Source organism: Leucopleurus acutus (assembly GCF_964270905.1).
Source record: "Leucopleurus acutus genome assembly, chromosome: 11".
In the NCBI taxonomy this organism is placed as follows: domain Eukaryota; kingdom Metazoa; phylum Chordata; class Mammalia; order Artiodactyla; family Delphinidae; genus Leucopleurus; species Leucopleurus acutus.
Genome location: NC_139152.1, coordinates 98832144 through 98845274, shown reverse-complemented (window position 1 = coordinate 98845274; position 13131 = coordinate 98832144). Strand labels below are relative to the sequence as shown.

Sequence of the window (13131 nt, the reverse complement as noted above, 5' to 3'; positions counted from 1 at the left end):
TAATGCCTGGAAGGTGCCAGCTGGATGCATGCTGGTGGGGGTGGGGTGAGGTTAATGGACGTCACCGTTAGCGACACAGCAGGGAGACGTGGGTCCCGCCAGCCCCCTGCAGGTTCACGAGCTCGCCTCTAATCCCCTCTCTCACCACCGTTCTCATTCCCGTGCCCACCGGCCTCAGCCCGCTGGTTATTTCCACCACCTGAGCCATCCGTCCTCCTTTGATTAAGTCTCATTTTGCCGTGAAAAGAAAGGGAGATGACAGCTGACTGGTGGGGGAAGGTCATTCATCCCGGAAAGGAAATTGGATGGCGGAGTTTCCATCATCCGCGGCCCGGCCCCTGCTCCCGGCAGACCTGCTTCCCTGCCCATGCCTGTCCGGCCCGGCCATGGGCAGCAGAGCCAGTGTCTGCACCGCAGACAAAACAGCCCACACCCGGCCTCTCCCGGCTCTCGTTCGACAGGCAGCGCTCGACGAACCGATGCAAGCCAAACGATGACCAGTTGTGGCCAGCAGCCCTTGAACGTGCTCACCGTCCTCTCGTTGCTGATTTCCGCAGGTAGAGCCTCCGCGATGCTTGGCGGGAGGCGGGAGGGGGAGGTGGTCCCTTCCTGGTGTCAGGGCTATAGCTCAGCCGGGCTTCTGGGTGCTGAGGGGCTGCCTGCCCTAGTGGCATCAGCCTCGTGAGGGGCTCATGTTTGGTGAGAACCTACTGTGTGCTGTGCCCCACGTGCCTGCCTCGGGGAGCTCAGCTGGAAGATTCTCGCGGACACCGTGGGGTTAACGGTGGCTGCCGGTAAGTCCCGGGAGAAGCCCTTACGTGCAGTGAATTATCTCCTGACCCCAGCAAGTCAAAGTCAGGCGGTATCGTAGTCATCCCACTGTACAGAGGAGGAAACTGAGGCTTGGAGAGGGAACTGACAGCCAGAGACAACACAGCTAGTGTAGGGGCTGGATTCCAACCCAGACAGAGTGGTGCTGGGGCCCTGTCTCCCAGCACCCGACCAGTCCCCTAGGTGGGCCCCCTGATCCCAGCAGGGGGGCTTTCACGCTCCTGTTCGCAAAGAGGAACACGAACCAAGTCCTTCGGCTGCTCCAAAGCGAAGCTGGCCGGCTGGAGAAGCGCACCCTGCCTCCTGCCAGCAGGGCTGGCCCCGCGCGAGCCCTGGTCTCAGCGAGGTGCCTGCTCTCGCTGTGTCTCTCCCTCTGTCTCCCTCTCTGTATCTCTGTCCCTGTCTCTCTCGTGCGTGTGTGCACCTATGCCCTCGTGCCCTCCTGCTCTGGTGGGGCTGTGGACACCGGCCTGCACCTTTGGGCCCCTTCTGCCCCTTTGCTGGGGGTCATGGTTCAGGAGGACGCCATGAAGGGCCCTGGGATGGCAGAGAAGAAGCCAGGCCAAGGCCATGGGTCTGGGGGCCCCTGTGCACAGAGCTCCTTCCCCACTGCTTTCTCATGCAGTAGGTCATCTTGTCCCCTGGGAGAGAGGAGCTCCCCACCCATTTACAAATGAGGAAACTGAGGGTCAGACCAAGAAAGAGACCTGCCTGAGGTCACATGGTCAGTGGACACCGTCACCTGGCTGTTAAATGATGGCCACGCAGACCCTGAGCCTCGCAGGTGTGTGTGTGTGTGTGTGTGTGTGGAGGGGGTGATCGGGGTCCTATCTTGGACGCCAAGACCCCGGGACCCAAGAGTGGCTCTCCCCTCAGTGTTCCCTCTCCACGTGGGCCGGTTTTCCTGGTGACTCAGGACACGCTGGCCTCCTAACGGCCATCCCCCTGCCCTCGGGCCCCAGGCACAGCCCCAGAGCCACGGTGCACCCGTGCCTGGAGGCCGGAAGTGCTGTCCTTTATCGTCCACTCTTTCGCTTACACCCTCCCTGCTCTGAGCGGGCCCTGCGCTTTGCTGTTCACAAATGCTTCTCGGAGCCCCCAGCCCCCGGGAGACCGCTGGTCTTCCATCCTTGAGGGCAACGAGGCACAGAGAGGCTGTGATGGCCCAGGTGATCCTGTGCGCTCCAGGATTCAGACCAGCTGTCCTGGCTCCGGCACATTCTTCCTCAGGAAGCAGCAGTGGCCTTGTCTTCGCACATGGTCAAAGCAGATGGTACCGGCTGTCCAGGGGTGGCCGGGGTGAGCCACTGGGGACTTCTCCTCATCCCTTCCCTGGCTGGGCCTCCCTCCCACTTCCATCTCTGCACTGCACATCTGGCTCCTCTGAAGCCCAGCTCAAAGGCTCCCCCCACCACTCTGCTCCTTCCCTCCCTGGGTCCTGTGGCCTCAGGGCCCCAGCTTGTCTTCTTGACCAGCCACTGGGTGTTGCTGACACATCGAGCCTCCTGCAAGCCAGTGTGAGCTGACCCCCGCCCCCCCTGCAGGGCTTTCTCATCAATCTGGACGGGGACTGGTCAGTGGCTGGAATTCACTTCCTGCCTCTGCCTCTCACCTTTAGCCTCTGGTACGTTGTGCCTCCAGGCCAGTGGGTCCCAAACCAAGTCTATTGGCATCCCCTGCAGGGCTTTCTAAGACTCAGGCTGCGCCCCCCACCCCCAGAGTTTCTGATTCAGAACGTCTGCTGTGGGGCTTGAGAAACTGCATCTGTGACAAGTCCCCTGGGGACGCAGACGCAGCAGGTCAGGGACCACACTTTGAGCCTGGTGCTCCCAACCTTAGTTTTCTCCTCTGTACAATGGGAATACATGAGATCAAATGAGACGGTGCATCCCCCTGGGGCTTCCTTAGTGACCACGGCATCCATAAGAGGGTCTTCTGTTTCCCAGAGTCGAGGCTGAGAGCTCCCCTGACTCCTGAAGGGCTGAGACCCTTTTCCCGCAGTGATCCTACCCGTCCCCACGAAAGAGGGTGCTGTACTTTGGGGAAGGGGCCCAGGATTTCACGAAGCCACCCAAGCCAGCCTCGGCGCTCCAGTACATGAGGCCCACCCGCCCACCGGCCAGCACAGCCCAGCTGCGATCCCCTCGGCAGCCCCTGGCGCTGGGAGCTGTGTGGGCTGGAGTCTAATAACCTCTCAGCAGAGACGGAGCTCTCAATTAACTGAGGCGCTTCTGCAGAACTAGAGCCTTGGTGGTTGGAGAAATGTATTCAGCCTTGGAAGCCCCTTTTGAGCGATACAAATTAGATACAGCAGTCCTTTCATGAAGACGCTAATTAAGCTGGAGACAGCGGGCTTCAAGTTGCTTTCCATTGTTATGTTTGTTCAGGCTTTCACTCGTCTTTATCATCAGCAGCACAACTAGTAAATACTGTCCTGGGTTTTCAGCGTCATCAGTGGCTGAATAGGGGCCTCTGGCCTTGAGCCAGGAGAATGAGGGTCCAAGGCCAGGGCAGCTTTCTCGCCATGAGCTGGGGCCACCAAGGCGGGCCCTTGGGGACCTCCGGGTATAAGGCATCAGTTTAGTAGAAACCGAGATACGAGGGGACACCGCTTTCTCTACAAGTGGGACCTGGTTCTTGCACCCATGCCACTCACCACCCAGGCCAGCCTGGACTTGTTGGTGAGTCCACCATCAGTCCGCACAGTGATGGAGGAGTACAGAGGCTCCTGGACCTCGGATCCAGGCAGGCCTGGGTTGGATTCCTGCTCCACCACCTCTAACCGGCTCAGGTAGGTCACTGTACACCTCTGAGCCTCGGGTTCCTCCCTCTGTAAAGTGGGATCCCAGACCTGCCTGCTGGGATGGCCAAGTGGATTAAATCTGCTAGAGCCTGTGAAGCACATAGTAAGTGCTCAGTTAGTGTTGCTTCCTAATTGAGTGCCAGCTGTGTGCAGAGCCCCTGGAGGGGATCCACGTGAGGCCTAAGATCAGCCCAGCCTGCAAGAAACTCCCAGTCTGAGCAGCACAGTAGAAGCAGGATGGTAGCCGAGGGGGGCCTGGGAGGTGACAGGAGCCAGAGCAGTCTTCCTGGCAGAGGGGAGGCTCACACTGGACCACAAAGCCTTCCTGGCAGAGGAAGAGGTGGGCACAGCCCTAGAATAGGCCAACCGGGCTCTGCCCGTGGTCCTCATGGACTGGTGGGGGTCTCGGGCCAGCTGGGCCTGAGGAGGGACCCCACCAAGCCTGGTGACCGTCTTTTCCAGTCTTGTCCGCGCATTTCCGTGTCTGTGAGCCATACACGGACCACAAAGGCCGCTATCACTTTGGCTTCCACTGCCCCCGGCTCTCGGACAACAAAACCTTCATCCTCTGCTGTCACCATAACAACACGGTTTTCAAATACTGCTGCAATGAGACAGAGTTCCAGGCGGTGATGCAGGCAAACCTCACGACCGGCTCCGAGGGCTACATGCACAAGTAAGTACTGTGCTGGGGCCACAACCCCACTGCCTTGGGCCCCAGTCAAGTCCGGGTGCTGCCAAAACACCCCAGCCTCCAGGCCAGCTGTTGGGCAACCAGTGCAAGGATGGGTGGACCTGGAAGGAGTCTGGGAAAGTCTTCAGGTGACAGGTTTTCTGACCTGTTCTGCCCTCCGGACTTTAGCCTTCTTATCTGAGAAATGGGCATGTGATACCTGCCTCTCAGGGCTGCTGCGGTAGTTAAATGAGGTCAAGGATGTGGAAGACTTTCAGGCATGAAAGGTGCTTGGACCCGAATCCACGGGGCCTGAGTTCCTTTTTCATTCATTATTTGTTCAACACATATTGGTTGACATTCCTGACCCAGAGATTAATCCCATGCAGCCCCTTTCCCTAAGGTGATTAAAACACATGAGACCAGGGCCCTGATGGAGGGGATATGAGTGTAAAGAAGGAGGAGGAGTTTGCTGGTAGAAAAGCAGTGAGAATATGCTAAGTAAAGGCACATAGTATCGAAATAGCATCCACTGATTTCTCTTACTATGAGTGAAACTGAGCATATTTCACATGCTTGAGAGTCACTTGTATTTCCTTTACTGTGAGCTAACTGTTTATGTCCTCTGCCATTTCCTATTGAATTTTTGGCCTTTTCTTATTTGTTCACAGGAACTCTTTACATATGAAGGAAATAGGATGCATTGCAAATATTTTCTCAGTGTGTCTTTGAATTTGTGATGCTTTTTTCCTCATGCTTAATTTTTAATTGTTATGTAATCAAATTGTACCCATTTTTTTTCTTTTATGTCTGGTGGGGTTTGTATCATACAGAGGAAGTCTTTCACTACCCTGAAATTGTTAAAAATCCCCTCGTGTTGTCTTTTACATCTTTTATGTTTTAATTTTTTGCCTTCAAATCTTTGATCTGTGAGGAATTTATTTGGAAGTAAGATTTTTTTAAAATTTGGATGTAAGTAATTTTTTTGGATGTAAAGTAGGAATCCACATTTATTTTTTTCCCACATGGGTAGACAGTTATCCTAACAGCAATCATTGAATTGTCCATCTTTTCCTCACTGATGCGAAATGCAAACTTATTGTATACTATAGTATACTAAATTTGAGTGTCTGGGTAGATTGTGATGGCTTTCATTGGTCTATTTATACATTTGCTAGTACCTCATTGTGTTAAGTACTGTTGCTTTTGATGTGTTTTAATGTCTTCTTAGTCTATTCCCCCAGGTCTTTTGTCGTACGAACTTTAGAATTGGCTTTTGTAGTCTCCCTGCCAAAAAAAAAAAAAATCTAGTTAGTACTTTTTACTGAGATTGTGTTAAATTCATAGATTAATTCAAGGACAATGGACTTTTCATGACGTTGAATATTCCTATCCAAGAATACAATGTGTCTTTCCATTTATTTTCTTTTATAATGTTTTGGAGTTTTCTTCATATAGATATTGCACGTATCTTTTGTGTTTGTTCATATTTATTTCTTTTCAAGCTGCTATTTTATAATGGGGTTTTTCTTCTACTATATCTTCTAACCCAGGGGTCCCCAACTCCCAGGCCGCGGATCAGTACCGGTCCACAGCCTGTTAGGAACGGGGCCGCACAGCAGGAGGTGAGCAGCGGGTGAGCGAGCAAAGCTTCATCTGCCGCTCCCCATTGCTTCCCATTGCCCACATTACCGCCTGAACTATCCCCCCACCCAGTCCCTGGAAAAATTGTCTTCCACGAAACCGGTCCCTGGTGCCAAAAAGGTCGGACACCACTGTTCTAACCAACTGTTGTTTAAATGATAAAACCTAATGATTTCTAAATACGTATTTTTTTACTCAGCCACCTTACTGAAATTTCTTATCTTTGTAATACTTTTTTCAGCTGATTCTCTTAGGTGTCCGATGATGCCATTTGCAAACAATGATAATCTCATCTCTTTCTTTCCAATTTTTGTGCCTCACTTCTTTTTCTTGTCCAATCGTGTTGGCCAGTACCTCTAAAACCATCTTTAAAATTGTCAGGCAATCTTGTCTTCTTCCTGACTTTAATGGGGATGCTTCAGATATTTCCCCAGTAAGCCTGAAGCTGACTCTTGGGGTAGATGTATTTTTTTCATGGTAAGGAAAAATCCACTTGGAAGGAGTGTTTGTTGAGTGACTGTTGAAGAGATTAGTGGCACTGCTGGGAGTGGTGGGGTGGGGGTCTGAGCCTCCATCTCTCTGTCTGATATTGGGGCTTGGATGTTTCGCCACCATGCCATGCTCACTTGGGGGAAGTTGCCTCTTCCCTTTGATCAGGCAGGAGATGCAAATCCCTTGACTATCTTCTGAATCTCTCCTCCTCCCACCAAGGCCAGCTCCCCAGCCTTCCTTCCTCAAATGCACGGGTGCTTCCCCTGAATATCTTGCCATCTGCTCAGACCTCAGAATAATTTTGTGTGAAGTAGTTCAGCAAGTCTTTTCTGTCACGAGGACTGGAATCAAGCCTGGAACTTGACCCAAGCCTTTTATAAGACCAAAGACTAATTCCCTGAGGGAGGAGGGCGGTGCCAGGACTGGGGTTAGGACCCTGAAGTGTTGTCATTGCCAGCTGAAAGCCAGACAGAAGACAGAGGCTTGGCAAGACGGCCAGACTTCTCCGAGGCTCTGGCGATGGTGTCTGGGATCCTCATTCTGAAGCCCACAGGTTTCTGTGATCTGCACATTTACACGGGATTCACACGGAATTCTCCAGCGTTTAGGCACAGTGGGTCCTGGCTGCAGATAATGAAGAGTTGGACCACAGAACAGAGCCCTTCCCCGGGGAGGCATGGACGCATTGAGGAAGTTTAGCTTGGCTCTTATCCTGGCACCTCGGCAAGCATTTATGGAGCTAGCGGCACGGGGCCAGCTCTGTGCTCAACCCTCTGAAGCCACTTAGCAGCCCACCCTTGGCCCCCTTTACACACAGGAAGGTGAGGCGTGGAGAGATTGACAACTTGCCTGACTGAGGCAGCCAGTCGGGGTGGAGCCGAGAGCCAGCCTGGGTCCAGAGCTGCTTTCATAAATCTGGGACGTCCACTGATGGAGGGCCTAGAGCCGGGACCCCCCCTGCGGCCCAGTGGACACCTGGAGCCTAATCCTCCTTTCTGGGGGCTGCTCTGTGCACTGTGAGACCCTGGCCGCCATCCGCTAGACGCTGATCGTGCCCCCTCCCCACTGACTGGCTGTGACAACCAACCGTGTCTCCTGACGCTGCCAAGCGTGGGGCGCGGGACTCTCCCGGTTGAGAGCACTGCTCTGGAGGGATCCCTCCTGATTATTCTCCACCGAGCTTCCTGCCATCGCCCTTCCCGCAGACGTGGACGGAGGCCCAGAAGAGCTGGGCTGAGCTCCCCTCCCAGGCTGCTCTGCTCTCCTGGGCTTCACGAGGGAGGCGTGGTTCTTGGTGTCCTGTATCCGAAAGTGTTGAAGAGGGTGGGAGCCACACAGTCCAGAGGAATGAACGTTTCCAGACACAGTTCCCTGCAGCCTGAGTGTGAAATGCCAGGGGAACCATGGGGCAAGGCGGCGGGGGCTGGCGGGATGGGGTGGGGCCTCGTGGACCGGGGGGCAGAGGGGGAGGGGCTTGGGCTTCCTCTTGAGGGTGGTGAGGGGTCCCGAGAGCTTTAAGCTGGGCTTGTGCTCAAGGACCTAGGACACTGCAGAAGTCATGAGGATGACTTGGCCAAGACCGGGGCCCTGTGGAGAGGAGAGGCTGGGGTCACCCAGGAGACAGCCAATCCAGAGCTCAGATAAGAAGCCCTGGAGGCCCCCGTTTAGCTGCGTGAGCTGGGGCATCTTGGGGAGAAGGCCTGAGCCCAGGGAGTGGGGCCAGGGCCTTGCGTCCGGCCAGAGCTTGCAGCAGAGAGGGGACAACTGGAGGATGGGCCACTGGGTGTGGGAGGATAGGTTAGTGAATGGGTTGGGACAGGCCTGCCTGGCCAAGAGGTCCTGAGTGCTCCGGGTGTGTGAGGAGAGCCAGGTAAAGTCCACCTCTGGGACCGTCCTGCCGTTTGGAGCTCTGACCCTTCTGGGCAGGATGCCTTTGTTGTCTCATTAGTCCTCACAGCTACTCTGAGAGGAAGGAAGAAGGGGCTGGGCCCAGGCAGGTGAAGTCACCTGTTCCACCCAGTCAAGGCCAAGGGACACCAGGGCCCTTGTTCCGGCCAGCGGGCTCTGCCACTCCCAGGTGCATCTGGAAAGCCAGGACCTGTCTGATGCTGGGGGGTGTGCCAGACCTCAGCCGAGAGGCCAGGTGTTCCAATATCCCAGGAGGTTAGCGCCCACTGGCAGCCCCTCTAGAGGGACCAGCGCAGCTGTGACCCCCGTTGGGGCTTTGCGAAGGTGCATGGGGCTGTCAACAGCAAGGCTGCCTGACATTCGCCTGCCCCGCCAGTGAATCAGCTGGGAGGCGGGGCTGGCGGCAGGGAAGAGGAGAGCGCTCCCGATGACTTCTTTATTTGTGTCTCTCCGGAGGAACAGAATGGTCTGTTTTGGCTCTAGCTGCCTGGCAGGAAGGCGGACAGAGCTAGGGAAGCAACCTCGCCAAGCCTGCCGCCACAGTGAGATGCCACTTCTAGCCACTTGGGCAGAGTCCCTGGTGTTCAGGAGTGTACTGCACACCCTCCCATGCCAGCTTCCGGCTGGGACGCCAGCAGCAGTGGCCACCCAGGGCCCTGCAAGCAGTGGCAGCGTCTGTCCAGGGCGCAGGGTGGCACGGGGTATATGGGGTCAGCGGTCAGCTCTCTCTGGGGGCAGAGGTGGTATGGACTAGAGGCTGGTGCAGTGCGTGGGTGTTCTCCACCAGGCAGATGGGCTGCCAGGGGTGGGAACCTGGGGCAGGAATGCTCAGAAGACGGAAGGGTCTTCAAGGCCTCAAAGTGGGAAGTGATGGGTTGTCATTCTTCCCTCGGCTGCACTGAAACCTCTTTCCTCCAGTAGCTTTCCTTTCCCGGTACCCAGAGGTGCTCCAGCCACACCGAGAGCTGACATGTGGCGGTGGGCCAGGCCTGAGGACCTGAGAATCCCAGCACCCTGGGTCTCCTCTCCCTGGGCCCTGTCCTGCAGGCCTTCCATCACCGTCAGACATGCTTCAAGCTCGGAATCCGGCTCCCGAGTTGGGCCGGAAGTTCCCGGATGTTCTTGTCAGTTGCTCAGCCCTATCAAGCCCCTTTAGGCGTAAAACATACGGACACACTGTCGGCCTCGTGACGCTCCAGAGGTTCTAGAATCCGCGAGGCTTTCTAACCTGAATACACCCCTCCACGCCAGGGGAAGGGACGTATATGAACGTTTGCGAGCATTTAGTGGAAGGCAGGGGGCCTTACTTGCCCTGACTCCTTTAATCCGAGTAGAGGTATTTATGAAGAAGGTCCCGCTGGCCTCACTGCACCAGGACTGAGGCTCAGAGAAGGTGAGAGCTTTCCTGTAGTCACACAGCACACAAGTGGCACAGCAGGGTTTGGCACCGGTGTGTGGGGCATCTGGGCTCAGTTAAGGAGCAGCCCCAGAGTCCCTGGGAGTCGAGACACAAAGGCTTATTTTTGTTTGTTTGTTTGTTTGTTTTGCGGTACGCGGGCCTCTCACCGCTGTGGCCTCTCCCGTTGCGGAGCACAGGCTCCGGACGCGCAGGCTCAGCGGCCACGGCTCACGGGCCCAGCCCCTCCACGGCATGTGGGATCTTCCCGGACCGGGGCACGAACCCGCATCCCCTGCATCGGCAGGCGGACTCTCAACCACTGCGCCACCAGGGAAGCCCCAAAGGCTTATTTTTGACTCACACTCCATGTCTTTCTTGGGTCACCTGGGGCTCTGGGCAGGGAGCATTCTGTGACCCGAGCTGATCAAGCAGTCCTCATCCAGAGCAGGATGTCTCCATGGCAGCGGGAAAAGAGCGATGGTGAAATTACAAGGTAACTTCTAAGCTTCCACCCAGAATCGGCCTGATACTTCTGCTGACGTTTTTTTTGGCCAAAGCACATCACTTGGCCAAGGCTGTTACCAGCAGGGCCGGGCCCTGTAAGCAGGCCTGCAGGGAGAACAGTGAATATTTTGGTATTACTGGACGCTACTTCATTAGCCCCAAGCCCATGCTCCTCCACGGCACTGGACAACCTCAATCCGGCTGTGTGACCTTGGGCAAGTCACTTTGCCTCTCTGGGCCTAGATCTATTGAGCATTCCCTCTGTGCCTTAATCACAGGAGCCAGCACTCACTGGGTCCTTTCTCCTTCAGGCCCGTGTTATCTCATTAAGCCTCACAATTGCACCACCAAGTAGGGCATATTGTTATCCCCATTTTACAGATGAGGAAAGTAAAGCTCGTTTTCCCCAGATCACGGAGAAAGAATTTTGCCAAGCTGGGATTTGAATCCACACAGGCCTAATCTCCTGGGCCCAGAATTCAGTCACCAGGGTTATCAACTTGTCACACTGACTGACAGGCCCCCCTGTGAGCGGGTTCAGTTATTTTAGGTGAAGTCGGCTGAGGGGCCATGAGCCATCTCCCAGCCAGCCTGGGGCCAGCTGTGAGCTCTGCAGCTGATACTCCTTTCTGACATGATGGCCTCAGGAACTCCGTCCTCCGTCCTCAACTGGGACTGCCCACGGGTGGCGATGGGACCTCCATCTGGCCTCCGCCGGCTGACATACCTGCTCCTGTCCCCGGGAGGTATTCAGTGACATTCCTCCGTCAGAGAAGGTTTTGTTTACTGCTTGGGAAGCAGCAAAAGAATCTGAATCATTAAATCTTCCAAAAGATACTGAAAAATTGCTATCTGTGGCTTTGGCTGGCTTCACATCTTGTCCCATAAAACAGCCTCTATTTTCTCTCCTGCCCTTTATAAAACACCCACACACACACTCAACAAAGACCCCTGCATCTGGATGAAATTAATTTCCAGATCACATTTTTAAATTAGATTAAAAAGACCAGAATGCTTCCAGCCAGGCAACCATGGAGAGGGCAGGCCCTGGAAGGCAGGGAACTGCCTGGAGACGGCGTCCACGGCCCAGGCTTCCCAGCCGGCTGCCGCCTCCAGGGTGGCCTCCCTTGCGAGGCAGAGGGAGTCAGCAAAGGTGGCACCTCCTGCGGGTGTACCCCTCCCTTCTCTGAGCTGGGGGGGGCGGGGTGTGGTGAGATCATGGGGGGTGCTACCACCCCCCAAACCCCATGCCAGTTAGAGCAAGCTGGCTGCGGAGGCCTGCAGGCTCAGCAGTGCCCATGCACCCCGTGACGATGACACACTGAGATGCAGGACGCTGTTGCTGGGGAGGTTGGGGCCTGTCCGCAATTCCTGGTAGAGGATGAGCCAGGACAAGTGGGCCAAGCAGATGTGGGGAATTCCTGCCTGGACATCTATCTTAGACCTGACCTTGGGATTCCCCAAAACTCAGCATACTCTGAGGTCAGATAGACCTGCTTGTGAATCCCAGTGCGGCCACTCCCTAGCTGTGTAGCCTCTGGCCACTGACTTTGCCTCTCTGGGCCCCATTTCCTCATCTGTAAATGAGGGATACTGGCTCCTAACTCACAGTACTGTTGCAAAGATTCGGAAACACAAGGCACGGGCACGTTGTGATTGCTAGTATCACTATTAACTACTAGAGAATATGCATAGAGAAGGTAAAGTCTAGTGAAGAAGTTATTCCTATCAAGGCTGCCACTGACAGCAGCTCGCTATAAGCACTCAATATATATTAGCTTAAGGAACATTGAAAGCAGCCCGAGGCCGAGCATTGAACGCTGACCCTGGCCCCAAGGAGCTCTGATCTCGAGGTGCAGACAGTCCTACAAGACAGCAAAGACAACACAATGTGTTCTGGGAAGCCCGGTGGCTTTGGGAACCCAGGAGAGGGATTGGACTTAACATAGGACATCAGGGAAGGCTTCCTGGAGGAGGTGATAGCTGCGCAGACATGGGGGCGGGGCCAGCGGCCTGCACAGGAGGTAGGGAGCAAGTTCCAGTCAGGGCAGCAGCATAGGCAAAAGCCTGGAGGCGACTTGTCTGCCCAGAAAACATGGGTGGTGCCTGCCTTAGGCGGTGTGGCGCAGCGGTTAGGAATGTGTGCCGTGGAGCTGGATTGCTGGGTTCAAATCCTGGCTCTGCCACTTAATGGCTGTGAGCTTTAGACAGTCTCTGAATTCCTCTGAGCCTCAGTTTCCATCTCGGGGATGGGGACGATAGCGGTAATGCTTCCTTCCATGTGTGTTTTGAGTGTCGTCGGATGAGCTAAGATGCGTAAGCACTTAGAGCAATGCCCACCGGCTGCTGCTCTGCAAGCTGTTATTATTTCTTAGTCCTGATGGTTTAGGCCCAGGCGTGTCCAGCTCCCACCCCCAGCTGGCGTCGTGGACTCCCTCTCTCAGTGTGGCAGCCCCTGCCTCTCCTGCCCCACCGGCTCCCTCAGCGCCCGCGGCTGCCGCCATGGGAACCGCCAAGGCAAAGCCTGACGCTTAGAGCAACTCTGTGGGGGCAACAGAGGAGGTTGGAGAGGGGGTGCTGGGGAAAGCAGGGGTGCCAGGGGCCGAAGCCAGGCCTTCCTCCCCTGTCCACGTGGACTCCTGCCTCGGCATGCCAGACAGGGCTGCTGGCCTCTGTTCCCTGGCAGGCATTCACACCTGGATATCTCCAGGTGAAGCTAGCTTCCCCTTGAAATGAGGCAGCTCAGGGGGCTGGGTCGGTGGGGGGCGCTGGCAGGCAGTCATTCACACCTTAGCATGAACAAGCCCCTGGGACAGCCGCAGGCCTCATGGAGGTGGTGGCTGGAGATGAAGCCGCAGAGGGATCCAAGGTGCCGTG

The 13131-nt window shown here is 55.5% G+C and overlaps 1 protein-coding gene across 2 annotated transcripts in view; it reads left to right on the top strand.

The window, feature by feature from the left end:
• Positions 1-493: 493 nt before the first annotated feature.
• Positions 494-13131, top strand: part of SHISAL1 (shisa like 1) — a gene marked incomplete at both ends in the record, with an annotated part of 47390 nt that continues 34752 nt past the window's right edge. For both annotated transcript variants that reach the window (XM_082849928.1, XM_082849927.1), the window contains 2 exons: positions 494-557; positions 4097-4310. In XM_082849928.1, the coding sequence (XP_082706054.1) occupies positions 494-557; positions 4097-4310 (278 nt within the window). The remainder of the gene's footprint in view (positions 558-4096; positions 4311-13131) is intronic.